This window comes from Canis aureus, chromosome 38 (genome assembly GCF_053574225.1).
Source record: "Canis aureus isolate CA01 chromosome 38, VMU_Caureus_v.1.0, whole genome shotgun sequence".
NCBI lineage: Eukaryota > Metazoa > Chordata > Mammalia > Carnivora > Canidae > Canis > Canis aureus.
Genome location: NC_135648.1, coordinates 12,596,827 through 12,610,045, shown reverse-complemented (window position 1 = coordinate 12,610,045; position 13,219 = coordinate 12,596,827). Strand labels below are relative to the sequence as shown.

The window sequence follows — 13,219 nt, the reverse complement described above, 5'->3', positions numbered from 1 at the left end:
TTACATATTACCGTTAAGATTTAGATGTCTTAAATAACAAATCTGTGTCTTTGTAAATAATAAATGTGAAAAGCTGAGCTTGTATATATGTGTGTTTAGGTGCATTTATGTGTCTAAACATGCCATCACCAAGAAACCAAAGCAGCTTTTTAACTATATCACACCGCAGTGACCTATAGTTTCACATTTCATCCTTAAGAGGGTCCTTGGAGAATTGAATTCAATGAATGTTCCAAGGCCAGACACAGTCATAAAATTCCCAATCTTAGACTCCACCAGTGTTATCTAACATTGGCTAAGTGGAAAAAAAAACAAACGAAAGCAAAGTGATTATCCTATGGACAAATTTAATGCATCTTATTATAGCTACACAAAATGTGAAGGGTTTCTCTTTAATATAATTCAACAATATAATTGAAAACAAGGAAAACCTTTAAAAAGTTATCCTCTGTTGCTTATTCTGTTAATTTTTCATTATTTCAAACATTTATAAAGCTTCAATTACGGGATTAAATTTGACAATGCATATAAGCATCTTAAAATTAGGATCAAAGACATTATAAATTGTTTTTAACATTGGAATTTCTTTAAAAGCCAAATATATTGTGTAAACAGATGAGAAATGAGCAAACTACAAGAAAATCCTTTTTTTCTTTTTTTTTTTTTTTCAGATGGGTATAGAGTAATTCCTTCTGAATCACAAATAAGTCATAAATTTGATCGGGCTAAAAGCAAAACATATTGAGCTAATACTACATTAAAATGGCAAAAATGTGGAATATATATGCATACGCTTTTATTTTTAAAATATTCTATTTTATCAAATTTGTCCTTTTTACTCTTTTTCCCCCTTTATTATATGAACTTGTCAATTTTGAGGGTGAACCATACCACATTCAGGAACAGAGCTCATTTGTCACAAAAACACATGGATTAGTATTTCCCTGCATGCATGAAAAACAATGACATGAAATAGTAAAATAACAGGCTCCTCTTTCTAAAAACCAGGAATTGTCACTGAAAAAAGGTTTGCCTAGAACAAAAACATTGACTCGCAAAAATTTGTTTTTCAATTTCTGCCAGCAAAAGATCTAAAAATAGAAATCATGAATATTTTGTTTCAATGAAACACTTGGTGTAACACTGGGCTTTAGATAAAGAATACCCTTAGGTGATAATATGTATCTGAATCTGTACTATCTTTTCTGACTGGGATAGATATCCAGGGTGATTTAGAATATTCAGATACGTAATCTCTTAAGGGCCCAATATGTACTGTAATTGGCACAAAAATATTTTAGAAATCAATTGAGGACCTCCAGTTTTAACTTCTTGGCAGCACAGAGTTGACTTGTTCTAAATAAAGACATTGTTGTTCAATCCCAGTGATTAGAGATGGATCATTGACTTGGGAAAAGCGTTTGCATACTGAGCACAGGATAAAGAAAAGTACCATGGGGAGAAAATAACGGTGCTTTACATCAGGACCGAGTCTAGAATGTACGAGGCCATGGCAAAGCAGGTTTTACAATCCAATTCTGTTCTCTCCCTTCCCGTCAGGGTGCTGTGGCATTTGATTTCTTAAGGCTAACATCGCCCACTATCTTATCCGCACAGGACGCAGATCAATAACCCTGTCCCCCCCTGTTTAAAGTTCCCAGAACATCAGGAGACAGTGTGGGAGCCAATTTAGTAGCCAGAACCACAAGGTGCAGTTTATATTTTTGAAAGAGTCTAGGTTTCAAGCTCATGTGAAGTGTTCTCATGTTTCTTTTGCTTTTCTTTTGAATGGAGAAGAAAAGCTGGCCTATTGCCAATCCTGCTTTTAAGAGTAAGTAACCATCAGAGGGGCTGAGCTATAAAATACTTAATGGCAATAAAGACTACAGCTCCGCTCCACCGATGGACGATGTTAGCAGCTTGGAAAGCAACCAACCTCTGAAACAAAATGGGAGGTGTGATCAAAAAGAAGGAAGCAAAGAATTAAACTGTAGAGCTGTTTTCCAAGGTAATATTTATATAATACACTCTTGAATGAAGACAGAGTGCATTAAAATGATAGAGCATTAGCAAACATTGCCAAAAAATATCTAAAGGTAATGAGTGTTTCCTTTAAAAGAAGCTAAATCTAATTAAGAAAAATGCACAAAAATAAAATCTGATGTTTTGAAACTAAGGAATGTCATGCTAGTCTACGACAATTATGCACTATTGAGTTTGAAAAATTATATTAAAAAATAAAAAGCATAATTTGTCAACCTTTTAACTGCTAACGAAATATAGATACTATAGATCTCTGAAATGTGGACATCAAAAACTAATATTGGTACAATTTTAAATATTGTTCTTATGAAACTATATCACACTGATGATATAAATATATTTTATTCTATCAGAGGAGGCAAGATCAAACTTTTAATTGTCTGACCCACTTGTTGGGTTGTAGTGTTGCCACACCGTGGCAATCAGGGACTTTGGATTGTTTTCACATTTCAATCATAAACTTACCTTGTTGGGCCCATTATTAGAAAGAAAAACATCCACTTTAAGTAAATATGTGACTAAATTAAGCAAAATTGTATGTATTTCTGCTACACTGGCCAACTTACCTTGACAAATTTCAGTGAAATATAGATTCTCTCCTTCACTAGACCTATGCACAGTCCTGAAATTTATGTGGAATATAAACTCTTACTAACTCTTAAATAAAATTTTATAAAAAGAAAATCTCCTATCCTGCTTGAAAGCCTCGCTGTGCAGAGAATGAGTCACCACCACTTACTTCTTCCTTGATATTCACTGTCATCTGACATTTAATACATTCCCAGAATGTAAATGCACATACTTACCAGCGGGCCCAGGGCACAACCTTTGGCCGTGCATGCTCGGACCCTGAAGGAATGTAAGCTCCAAGGAGCAAATCCATAAGCATGATAGCTGAGTTCTGAGGAATTGTGAATTAATATACCATCTAGATATAGTCCATAGCTTGTGATAACACCTGGGAAGATAATAATGGGATTTTAGTATGGTGACCGGACAATAGCAAAGAATGTCCTAAGAAAGCAAGCACCTCTTGACGTGATTTCTAATTTCATGGAAATACTGAATCATAGCATCTGGTATTTTCCTCAGTCTAAACCCTATCTCTTTCCTAAGAATCAAACCGGCATTAAACCCTTAAATATCAAATTGTTAAGCTAATGAGTACAGAGACAGAAATAGAACCCACGAGTCTCAGAATGGGACTCTTCCTGTTACATCATGTTAGCTATCATTCGTGTTCCAGATCAAACATGAATAAATTAAGCATATTTATAATTTCTATTGCATTCTAAAATGAGATCCTTAATAGATGTGCTCTAGAAGTCAAATAACCTTATCTGCTAATGCATTATGTATTACTCAGGATGTGTCAGGCACTGTTGTAAGTACCTGTTGTGTATGAACTCCTTTTTAACCCTCTCCCAGCAGCACTACCAGAATAGAGGCAATATGATTATCACCATTTTATAGATGAGGAAATTCAGACAAGACGGATTAGGTTACTTGTTCGAAATCACATAGCTGGCCAGAGCTAGATTCAGGATTTGAATCTAGGAGGTCTGGCTCCAGAACCCATGTCTCAACTACAATATTACATAACCTAACCATAAACACCTTGCACAAATGGCACAAAGAACATTCATGAGACACCCATGAATGGGTTCGAGAAGCTATGATTTACTGGTTTTAATGATCTACTAAAATTTATTTCAGAAGGAAAGCTATGTGTCTTTTCATGAAATCCACTAGTAGAGATATGAGAGATTAAATAGTTATTGAATATAATCAGTTGAATTATGCAGTCAAAATATTTTCATTAAAAAGAAGTTAGGGATCTGTGCTCCCTGGAATCACAGAATCCCCAACCTGATCAAGCGTTATACTATGAGAAATAAAACTTTGCTTATAAGCTAAATTGGAACTTCATTCAAAGTAAAATTAATTTCACAGTGGCTGTTTAATTGCCTCTCTGTAGGATCCCCAAGGCAATCTTGACTCTTCCTCACCTGTGTATTTCTAGAGCTTAGCACCATGCCCCAAACATAGTAGGCACTTAATACATATTGACTAAATGAATAAATTAATGAACATGCAGTAGAGTAAAAATATTAGCATCCAATCTAGAGGGAAAATGTAAGGCTACAAGAAAAGGAGATACCTAGCTACCTGAGATAGGAAAAGGGACTTGGTAAAAAGATGGTATTAAAGAATAGCTCACAGATAGGAGATTTAGAGAGGGAATGAGTTTTGAAACAAAAGACTAGCAAAATCAAGGTTGTCAGGGAATTCAGCTGCCTTCCAAGAGGCCTGATGCTTAGCCTGGGAACTCCAAATTTGGTCTCATTTGTCCTAAAGGAAGAGCAAGTCTTCACTCATCATCACATTAGGGATAGTGTTACTGGTGGGGCCACGGTACCAGGAGCTTTTTCCTAAGCGTTCCTTTCTTGTGGGAGGAAGTTGCTCATTTTCAGAACCTGCTCATGATATCTGGCAGCACCATCATGTGCAAACTTACAGAATGCTGCACGCATTGTCAGGATATCCTTCATAACACTGCTTTTGATGTAAAAATTAGTTTATAGCAAAACAAGTAGGATGCGAGTCACCACTATAAAAATTACTCATCTTACAATATACCTCATCAACCCATAGCCTAAGAGACTTCTGGAATGGCCTCCTGAAGCGCACATTACAGCTCAAGCTGGGTGATACCACCTGTGGATTTGAGGGTTCCTATAGGATGCTGCACCTGATTTGAACTAAGGATCAGTATTTGATGCTGGCTTTTCTGTAGTGAGCAATGTGGAAATGGGAACCAAGAGAAGGTAGCCAGAGTGTTTCCTCTTACTATTACACTTAACCTACCCAAAATATTTTTGCTTTCTCTAGGCACAAGGAGGAAAATCTATGTTGCGGGCTGCAACCAAGGTAAAACTAAATTAGAAAACAGAATTTTACCTGGCAATTCGGGATCCTCATGCAACTATATCAATAGGAAAGGAAAAGGTTACTATGTGGAAGGAGAAATTAGCTTCCTGCTGCATGCTGACACTAAGCACATACACCCTGCAGTAATGAAGGTTTGGGTTACCTTACTAGGTCAAGAATCCCAAACAGATGAACTACTGGCTGAGGGCCAAGAGACGAGGTTATAAACATCAACTGTGGCCTTAAACTAGTTATGGAAATAAGAATCACAGGTGTTATTTCATGCTTTATTTCTTTCCTATTACATAAAGATTTGTACATAATAACTAATTTTCTCTCCCCTTTTCCCTATTGATGTATATAGAGAAAGTTAGTAGATATTTTATCTTAGTTTCTAGGTTGCAGGATATCTAGGTAGGTTGTTTCTAAACTCAAGGGGGAATGAACACTCCCCAGGCGTTGATACGATGATGGAGGGCGAGAGCTTCTTCATTGTACAAAGCACAGTAGGATGTTAGGCGGAAGCACGCAGTGGTTGCTGCTGCTCATGGAAACTAATGGAAGAAGGAAGCGTGTGCATGGGTGCTGAATAAACTGGTTATTCATCTAATTCACCTACCCACAGCCCCACATCCACACGTCTATAGTCTGCTCTGTATGCTGGGCTTAAAACCCCATCCTCTGACTTGCAGCCCTGTGGCTTGTTGGCTTCCTCTTGGATCTCACCAATGGGAGGTGCTGCAAAGAGGGCAGAAACAGGAAGAAAGAAAATGTCCAACTTGCAGCTCCAAGAGCTGAGGCTTTTGCTGACCGTTGAGAGGTCAGCGGAGGGACAAAGCAGCCATGGCCTCAGGTAGTGCCAGCTGCAGAAATGCCTCTTTGGCATTTCCAGCTTCTTCAGGGATGGACTCTGGGTGACACATTAGCTCAGGCTGGGGTAGCGCCTCTTGATGGTTGAAGCATCAAATCAGCAAATCTGGCAGCTAGCAGCAGATGAGGCCGGCTTGGAAGCCAAACACCAGGGCACTGAGAATCACCCTTTTTGTTTCTGTAGCCCTTCCAACACACTTGTAACCAACTCCTTATATTAAATATCATCTGTCTTATATTCCTAGCACATTTTCTGTTTCACTAGTGAGATCCTGGTCAGTATATCCTTTAGGATTAAAGCTGTTTATATTTGAATGAGTTAACACTTTTTTTTGAGCTAATACTTTTTATTTATTAATTTTTATTTAAATTCTATCTGCCAATATATAGTATAACACCCAGTGCTTATCACATCACATGAGCTAATACTTTTTAAATAAAACTACTGCTCTGTCTCATTTTCTCTTATGACGATAACTTTGTACAGCTTACCTTTTAAGAGCAGCTCTATTTCCCTCACTTCCAAATTTTGGAGAGTATTTCACTATCATGTAGTGCTATGGCTACACACACACACACACACACACACACACACACACACACAAAAGGATGGCTGCCAACTGTTTTCCTTTATTCTAGTACAACCATCTATGATAACTCTGAGAATACTTATAGAAAGTATTTGATTTAATGTCATTTAATACATGACACACAAAAGCACAAATGAATTAAAACTAAGAAATGAAAGATATACAGTATAAAACTAAATAGTCACAGGAAATTTAAGAGACGAAAAATGGATAAAATCACAGTAATAATCATGATAAGAAGTTATGATGTGCCAGGCACTCTGCTAAGCAATCATTTAATCCTCACCAAAAAAAAAAAAAAAAAACTTATGTGCAAATAATGTGTTGGAGAAGCTCTTAAAGAAGACCCTCAAAACGCTATCTACTTGACCCGCTTTTCAACAATGACATAGAAAGTACCCAAATCAATATTTCCGTTTTCTTACATAATTGGGGAACAGAGAATTTCTTTTATGCTAGGATTATGTGCATAATATCTCATTTATCTGACATATTGGGAAATGACATATTTCATAGAAGTTAATTTTCATTATAACTAAATCTCATTCCTTACGTACAAACTTTAAGAATCTTAACCATTTTTAAAGGAAATCTTTCTAGCAAGGACTCCACAGTACTTACCTGTCTTCCCACACAGACTCTAATGAATATAATTGAATCATCTCATGATGACTCAAACTGTGCATTATGGACATCAAAGACTATATTCTCTAATTCAGCGATGCCCTCAGGGACTGATGAGATCTAGGATACTTATCCGGCTTTTACCCTTCACATCACTCAGTGGCTATACTTAATCCATTCCTATGTCTGCTTTTTGCCTTCTACTTCTTCCTCCCTCAGTGACAGTCTCTCTAGATTTTCTTTGTTGTTTTGTCTACTTGACTTCTGCAAGTCAACCCCTAGCAAGCTATGCCAAGAAACTAGATAACCATGACATCTGGAACTAAGAATAAAGAAATAATAGACACTAAAAGAAGGACTTAGAGTAAGATGAATACATGGCAAATGAGCTGAAAATGAAATTAAGTGAGATTTGTGACAGTTAAGTCAACTACTCAGAAACTTTTTAGGGTTTAGGATGCATCTGAACGGAAAGGTGGGTGAGACTGAAATCCAGCTTTCATGCAGATGAGATCACACACACATACACACACGCACGCACACATGCATACGCATATACAGAGTTACCCACCATTCTGTAGATAAGCACTATTTGACAGCATTTGTAGGAAGGGCTAAAAGATCAATTGTAGATCCAAGCTGTATAATCCAAGGGTATACTAGGTAAGCGTAGTCTAACCTTTAAGTCATACTGGACACTCTCCTCCCTCTCCCCCACCAAACCAACTCCATCACTGAGGCCTGTGGACTTTACATTCCCAACTGATCTTCACCCATCTCCATACTCATGGCCACTTAGTCCATCCTGCCATCATCTCATACCTGAGAATCATAGCCACCTACATGTTTTGATGCATTATTCATGTTTCCATGCAATTCATTCTTCACACTGCAGACCGAGGGCCATTTTTCAAAACACGTATCTGAACACACCACATGCAAGCAGGGATCCATCAGGCCTTCACTGAGTACTAGCAAGATGAAAGTTCCCCATCCCAGGCTTGGGAGGCTGGGATCAATGTAAGCATGTAGTGAGGATGGAACAGACTCATGATGTTGGTCTCTCTGGGTTTTCTGCCCATAGGTCCAGATCTTACGAGCTAATCATCATATCCCAAGGTCAGGCCAAAGTGGGATACCACTGTGGCTTATGGCTGGTGTCTATGTTTGCCATAAAAAGGAGCCTGAGTCAAGTGCAGGTATTGCCTTTGACCTGGTTTGAGCAAGACCAGTAGCTATAATATTCTAGTTAAGGACATAGAGTCAAACTTTAGGGCAAATTTGTGGGCAATAAGAGATATCATTTGAATATAATAGTCCATTCCTTACCAAGAAAGGCAGGCAGATGTCATAACTTTTCATTAGCAGACTTTTTAATGTAAATAAAATTAGTGTTATACAAAATATTGTATAATTCAGTTCCAAAAACATACATTTAATAAGTAATAAGTCTAAAATATATATGAAAACAATTTTCATTGGCTTCAGATTCCCAAAGTGCATAACGAAAACTAATGAATATAATCCAGTGGACATTTTAAGTGAAGCTTAAGGAGACACTTTCCTTCTTTGAGTAGAGTACAGGACTTGTATGAATAGCTTTGAAAAAAGTGAAATGCAAAGTTCTTAACATGCCATATAAGTATTTTTGAGATCATAAAAAACTTTATTATTAAAAATGTATTGAACACTCACTTTGAATCAGACAGTAGGCTTTATACATGATATGAATTATTTCCATTAACTTTAACAACATCAAGAAATAAGAAGGGTTATTTGCCTTGTTACAGAGTTAAGGGAAGGGATGCTTAGGGAGGCTAAGCTATTTCCCAAGGTCATACAAATAAATATCAACTCAGGCTTGGAACCTGGCAATCTCATCCCCCTACTACTACGGCTCCTCTTACTCATTTCTATCCTAACTTTCTCTGCTAAAATATTTAGGAATTCCACTCAAATTAAGACATGATGTACATGTTCTGGCCCTAAAAGCAATTAAGTTGAGCCTAATGAAAGCTTAATATATATTTACTGGAAGTCAATTCCTGAAAGATACTATGCTTGGTACTTTGGGGGATAGAATAAGAAATAATATGTGCCTTTATGGAAGTAAGAAAAGGGTTAAACACAGGTCTAATTAAACAACAATTCAAGAGTTAAATAAAAGTGATAAGCACCACAAAAACTTTATGTCCAACAAATGGGATAGCCATACAGGAGCTTCTAGCAGAGGGCAAACACTCTGGCTAAAGTGAGTCCTAAAAGCTTTTTAGAGCAGCCAAGGCTTCTGTACAAAGAAGCTGGGTCTTGCATAAAAGTCAAAATGTGAAAAGGCCACGTCTCAGGAAGATGTTCCTGGTGGGGAAATGACATTTGCCAATGCCTTGAAGCAAGAAAAAGCAAAGTATAGTAAAGATATCCAAATAGATCCATATTCTGCTGTTATTGTTGTAACTAGTGAAAGCCTAATAGAAAACAAGCCTTCAAAAGGAGGTTCAGGCTTTGGATGCCACTCCAAGGGTTGAGGATTTTGTGATGCCCAGTAGAACCATGGACATTTTTGTGTATTTACTGGGGGGAAAAATAAACGTTGTATTTAGAAGAATTCCTCTAGAGTCACACATGCAATAGACCGGATTAGGGAAGACCATGGAGCTGAAAATACCAAAAGGAAAAAATAATAATTTTTAAGTCTCCTTTTCCCAGATATATAGTAACTTGTGATGGAGGCAGGTATGTAGGAATGCCACATTGCAGCAATAACATGGAATTCTAAGAGAGAAATACCTTTAACAGTTTTATATACTTTCTCTTCTTTAATAAAACAAATTTATGATGCTTAGGGCTGAGGTATGGCATCATAGGTCACTAGTTAGGAAAGCGAAGGATCTGACCACCTTACAGAGATGGTCTGTAAGGGGAGCCATGAAAGACTTTTAAAAGCCTCCTACAAGACCTAACTTACCTCTCTACTGCTAGTTTCAAAGGGGGCATGTATGGCCAAAGTGGGACAAAGTTTGTCAATTGGGGGATTAAAAAAAAAAGTCACATTCCTGTTTTGCATCTTGACTGTTTTGGTGTCAAAACCCTAGTTGGGATAGTGTACTATAGTTTCCACAGCACCCTGGGGGAGCTGGGCAAGGGGTCACTGAGATCTCTCTGCATAATTTCTTACAACTGCATGTGAATTTGTACCTATCTTGACACATAACATTTCACCAAAATACAAAACAAAAGCTGTTACGTAGGGAAGCATGACAGATAAGAAGAGGCAAACACTTGAAAGTCAGAGGATATTTATGCTGAAAAATTAACAACAGCATGTATACTGTTCAATCCTCATGAAAAATCCCTGAAGGCAAAAAGAGTTTCAATTTTCCTTTACAGATGAGAAAATCAAGTTTGAGAAAGGTGAAATAACACGGCCGATGCGAGACAGCTAGGAAGCGTCAGAGCTATGGGTTGGTGTAACACAGAAACACTCAGAATGGACGGTACACAGACATTACACTCTCAACTTCTGTGCAACTGTTTTTTTCTGTATTTTTAAATTATGTGATAAAACATAACATAAAAAGTGCATAAAATGTTATGTCTTAAAGACGAACGTAAAAGCAAAAAGTCATGTAAGTATCACCAAGGTTAAAAAACAAAATATTGCCAGCACCCCATGAATTTTCCACATGTCCTCCCTCATTCCAACTCCTTCTCTTCTGCCCTGAAAACTGTGTTGGCTTTTAAAGAATGTTTTCCTTCCTTTTCCACTTAGGAATGCATCCGTAAATGATGTAATTAAGTTCTGTGTATTTTTCAATTTTGTATTAATAGAATCACATAATATGCACTTTTGGGGGGGGGGCACCTGGATGACTCGGTAGGTTGGGTGTCTGACTCTTGATCTCAGTTGGGATCTTGATCTTGGCATCATGGGTTTAGGCCCCGTGTTGGGCTCTGCACTGGGTGTGGAGTCTACTTAAAAACATAAGTATATGTATTTTTGCATCTTTTTTAATTCACCATAATAAGCATGAGTCCCATCCATTCTGTTAACGGGTAGTCATACTTCGCTCATTTCCATTGCTGAGTCGTATTCCTGCACAGCACGATTCATTCATTTATTCTATTGTTGCTATTTGGATTGCCTCCACCTTCTCTTACTACACTGTAGCTTTTTATCATTTTTTGCATGTGTGTCCTGAGGCAGAAATGAAGTTTCCTAGTGCATAGATCCCAAGTGAAATCGGGATATACTGAATTCTGCTAGACAACACTCAACTGTTTTTGAGAGTGCATCAATTCCCATTACAACCTATAGTGCATGTGAGTTCTCTTTGTTCCATATCCTCAAAAGGACTTTGTATAGTCACACTTTTAAATTTTGCCAGGGATGCCTGGGTGGCTCGGTGGCTAAGTGTCTGCCATGGGCCCATCGAATCCCACATCAGGTTCTCTGCATGAAGCCTGCTTCTCCCTCTGCCTATGCCTCTGCCTCTTTCTCTGTGACTCTCATAAATAAATAAATAAATAAATAAATAAATAAATAAATAAATAAATAAATAAATCTTAAGAAAAAACACAAAACTTTGCCAGTATTACATGTGGTAAAACGCTATATTATTTTGGTATTATTATTTTTTTTAATTTTCCAGTTGAATAAAGAAGTTGAGCACCTTTCCTTATATTTACCAGGATCTACTTTCTTTTTCTTTTGTGAAATGGTTTTTCAGATCTTTCCCCAGTTAATTATTATTTTTTGTAGTATCTGTGAATATATTACCATTGATAAAATGTTTAAGAAAACAATGAGTGAAGTAGAGTTTGGGGTTCATTTCTTCTAAGCTTAAGTTTATATATTAAAAAAATTATTGATATGTAGTTGACAATGTTATATTACTCTGAAGTGTACCACATAATGATACAATTCTATACATGACCCAATGCTCACCATGATAAATGAAGGCACAGTCTGTCACTGTACAATGCTAATTATAATTATAATTGGCTATATTCCGTCCCCAGTTTATTATTGATTCCTAAGAATACTTTATATATTCTGAACACTAGTCTTCTGAAAGTTATGTATGTTACAAATATTATATCCCACTTTATTACTTATTTTTCAGGAACTTTAAACCACATTTTGATGAAAGAAGGGTTCTTAATTTTAGTCACCCTTTTTTAATCTGAACTTACCTAATTATCACTATTAATCCTATTTGCCACCAAATCTCCTTTGTCCGATATTTAAATAGCTACACCAACTTTGCTTCTTTCTATCCTTTCTTTTCAACCTTTTGGTTTGCTTTTGTTTGCGAAGAAAGGGGCTGAGAGGATGTTCAGGGGTCTTTCCACCAGCCTTGAGGACTCCTGAGGATCTAAGTGTTGGCTGTATCCTCTTTGCAACACTATCTCAAGATGAATGAGAATCCATCTGAGGACTGTATACTGGACCAAGCACCTGACATCACTGTGGACATTGTTTAAGAGTAAATGGTTTGCTGGTATTGATGAGAGCTTCACCAAAGAATGGACACTAGCCAGGTACCTGGTGCCCTTGTGGTGGTATGAGAGCTGTGACTGCATCCAATGACATTTGATTAAGCTTTTAGAAGAAAAGGATGGGGAGCATACAGCCTTTCTCTCATGACCACACACCTTTAATACTTGGTCAGAAAGATCATGTTGTCTAAGCTTTTGTTGCCTTATCAATAAAATGGGGGTAACATTCCTTACCCTGGAGGTTTGATGGAGTTAATGTGAAAATCAAATAAGTGAGCATACAAGAAGGTACCTTAGGAGTTAAGTGTGTCACATATACGAGGAATGAACTTAGAGTTGTCCCTTCCTTTTGGAGTAAATTAAAGCCTTATTTAGTGTGGGAACCTTGCCTTAAACGATCTCTTCCTATGCACATCTCTTGTCAAAAATAACCTGCCCATCTCTTGGAAGCACATTTTAGACAGGTCTGTATTCCCCACTGGTATGCTATCCGTCATCACCTAGCAGTTTCTTATACGTATGCTCTTTATTTAAGATTCCTTCCTATCCCAAACAAGTCTGGAGAGTACGATGTGAAAAACAATAACAACAACAACAACAAAACAAACAAAAAAACAGGTACCTACCAAGTGCTTTAAAACACCTTTTGGAAAAAAATAATC

The 13,219-nt window shown here is 37.1% G+C and overlaps 1 protein-coding gene across 1 annotated transcript in view; it reads right to left on the bottom strand.

Moving 5' to 3' along the window:
* The window catches only part of USH2A (usherin), a 693,391-nt gene that overhangs the window by 312,187 nt on the left and 367,985 nt on the right, over positions 1-13,219 (bottom strand). The window contains exon 35 of the mRNA XM_077886665.1: positions 2,850-3,001. Coding sequence (XP_077742791.1) covers positions 2,850-3,001 — 152 coding nt within the window. The remainder of the gene's footprint in view (positions 1-2,849; positions 3,002-13,219) is intronic.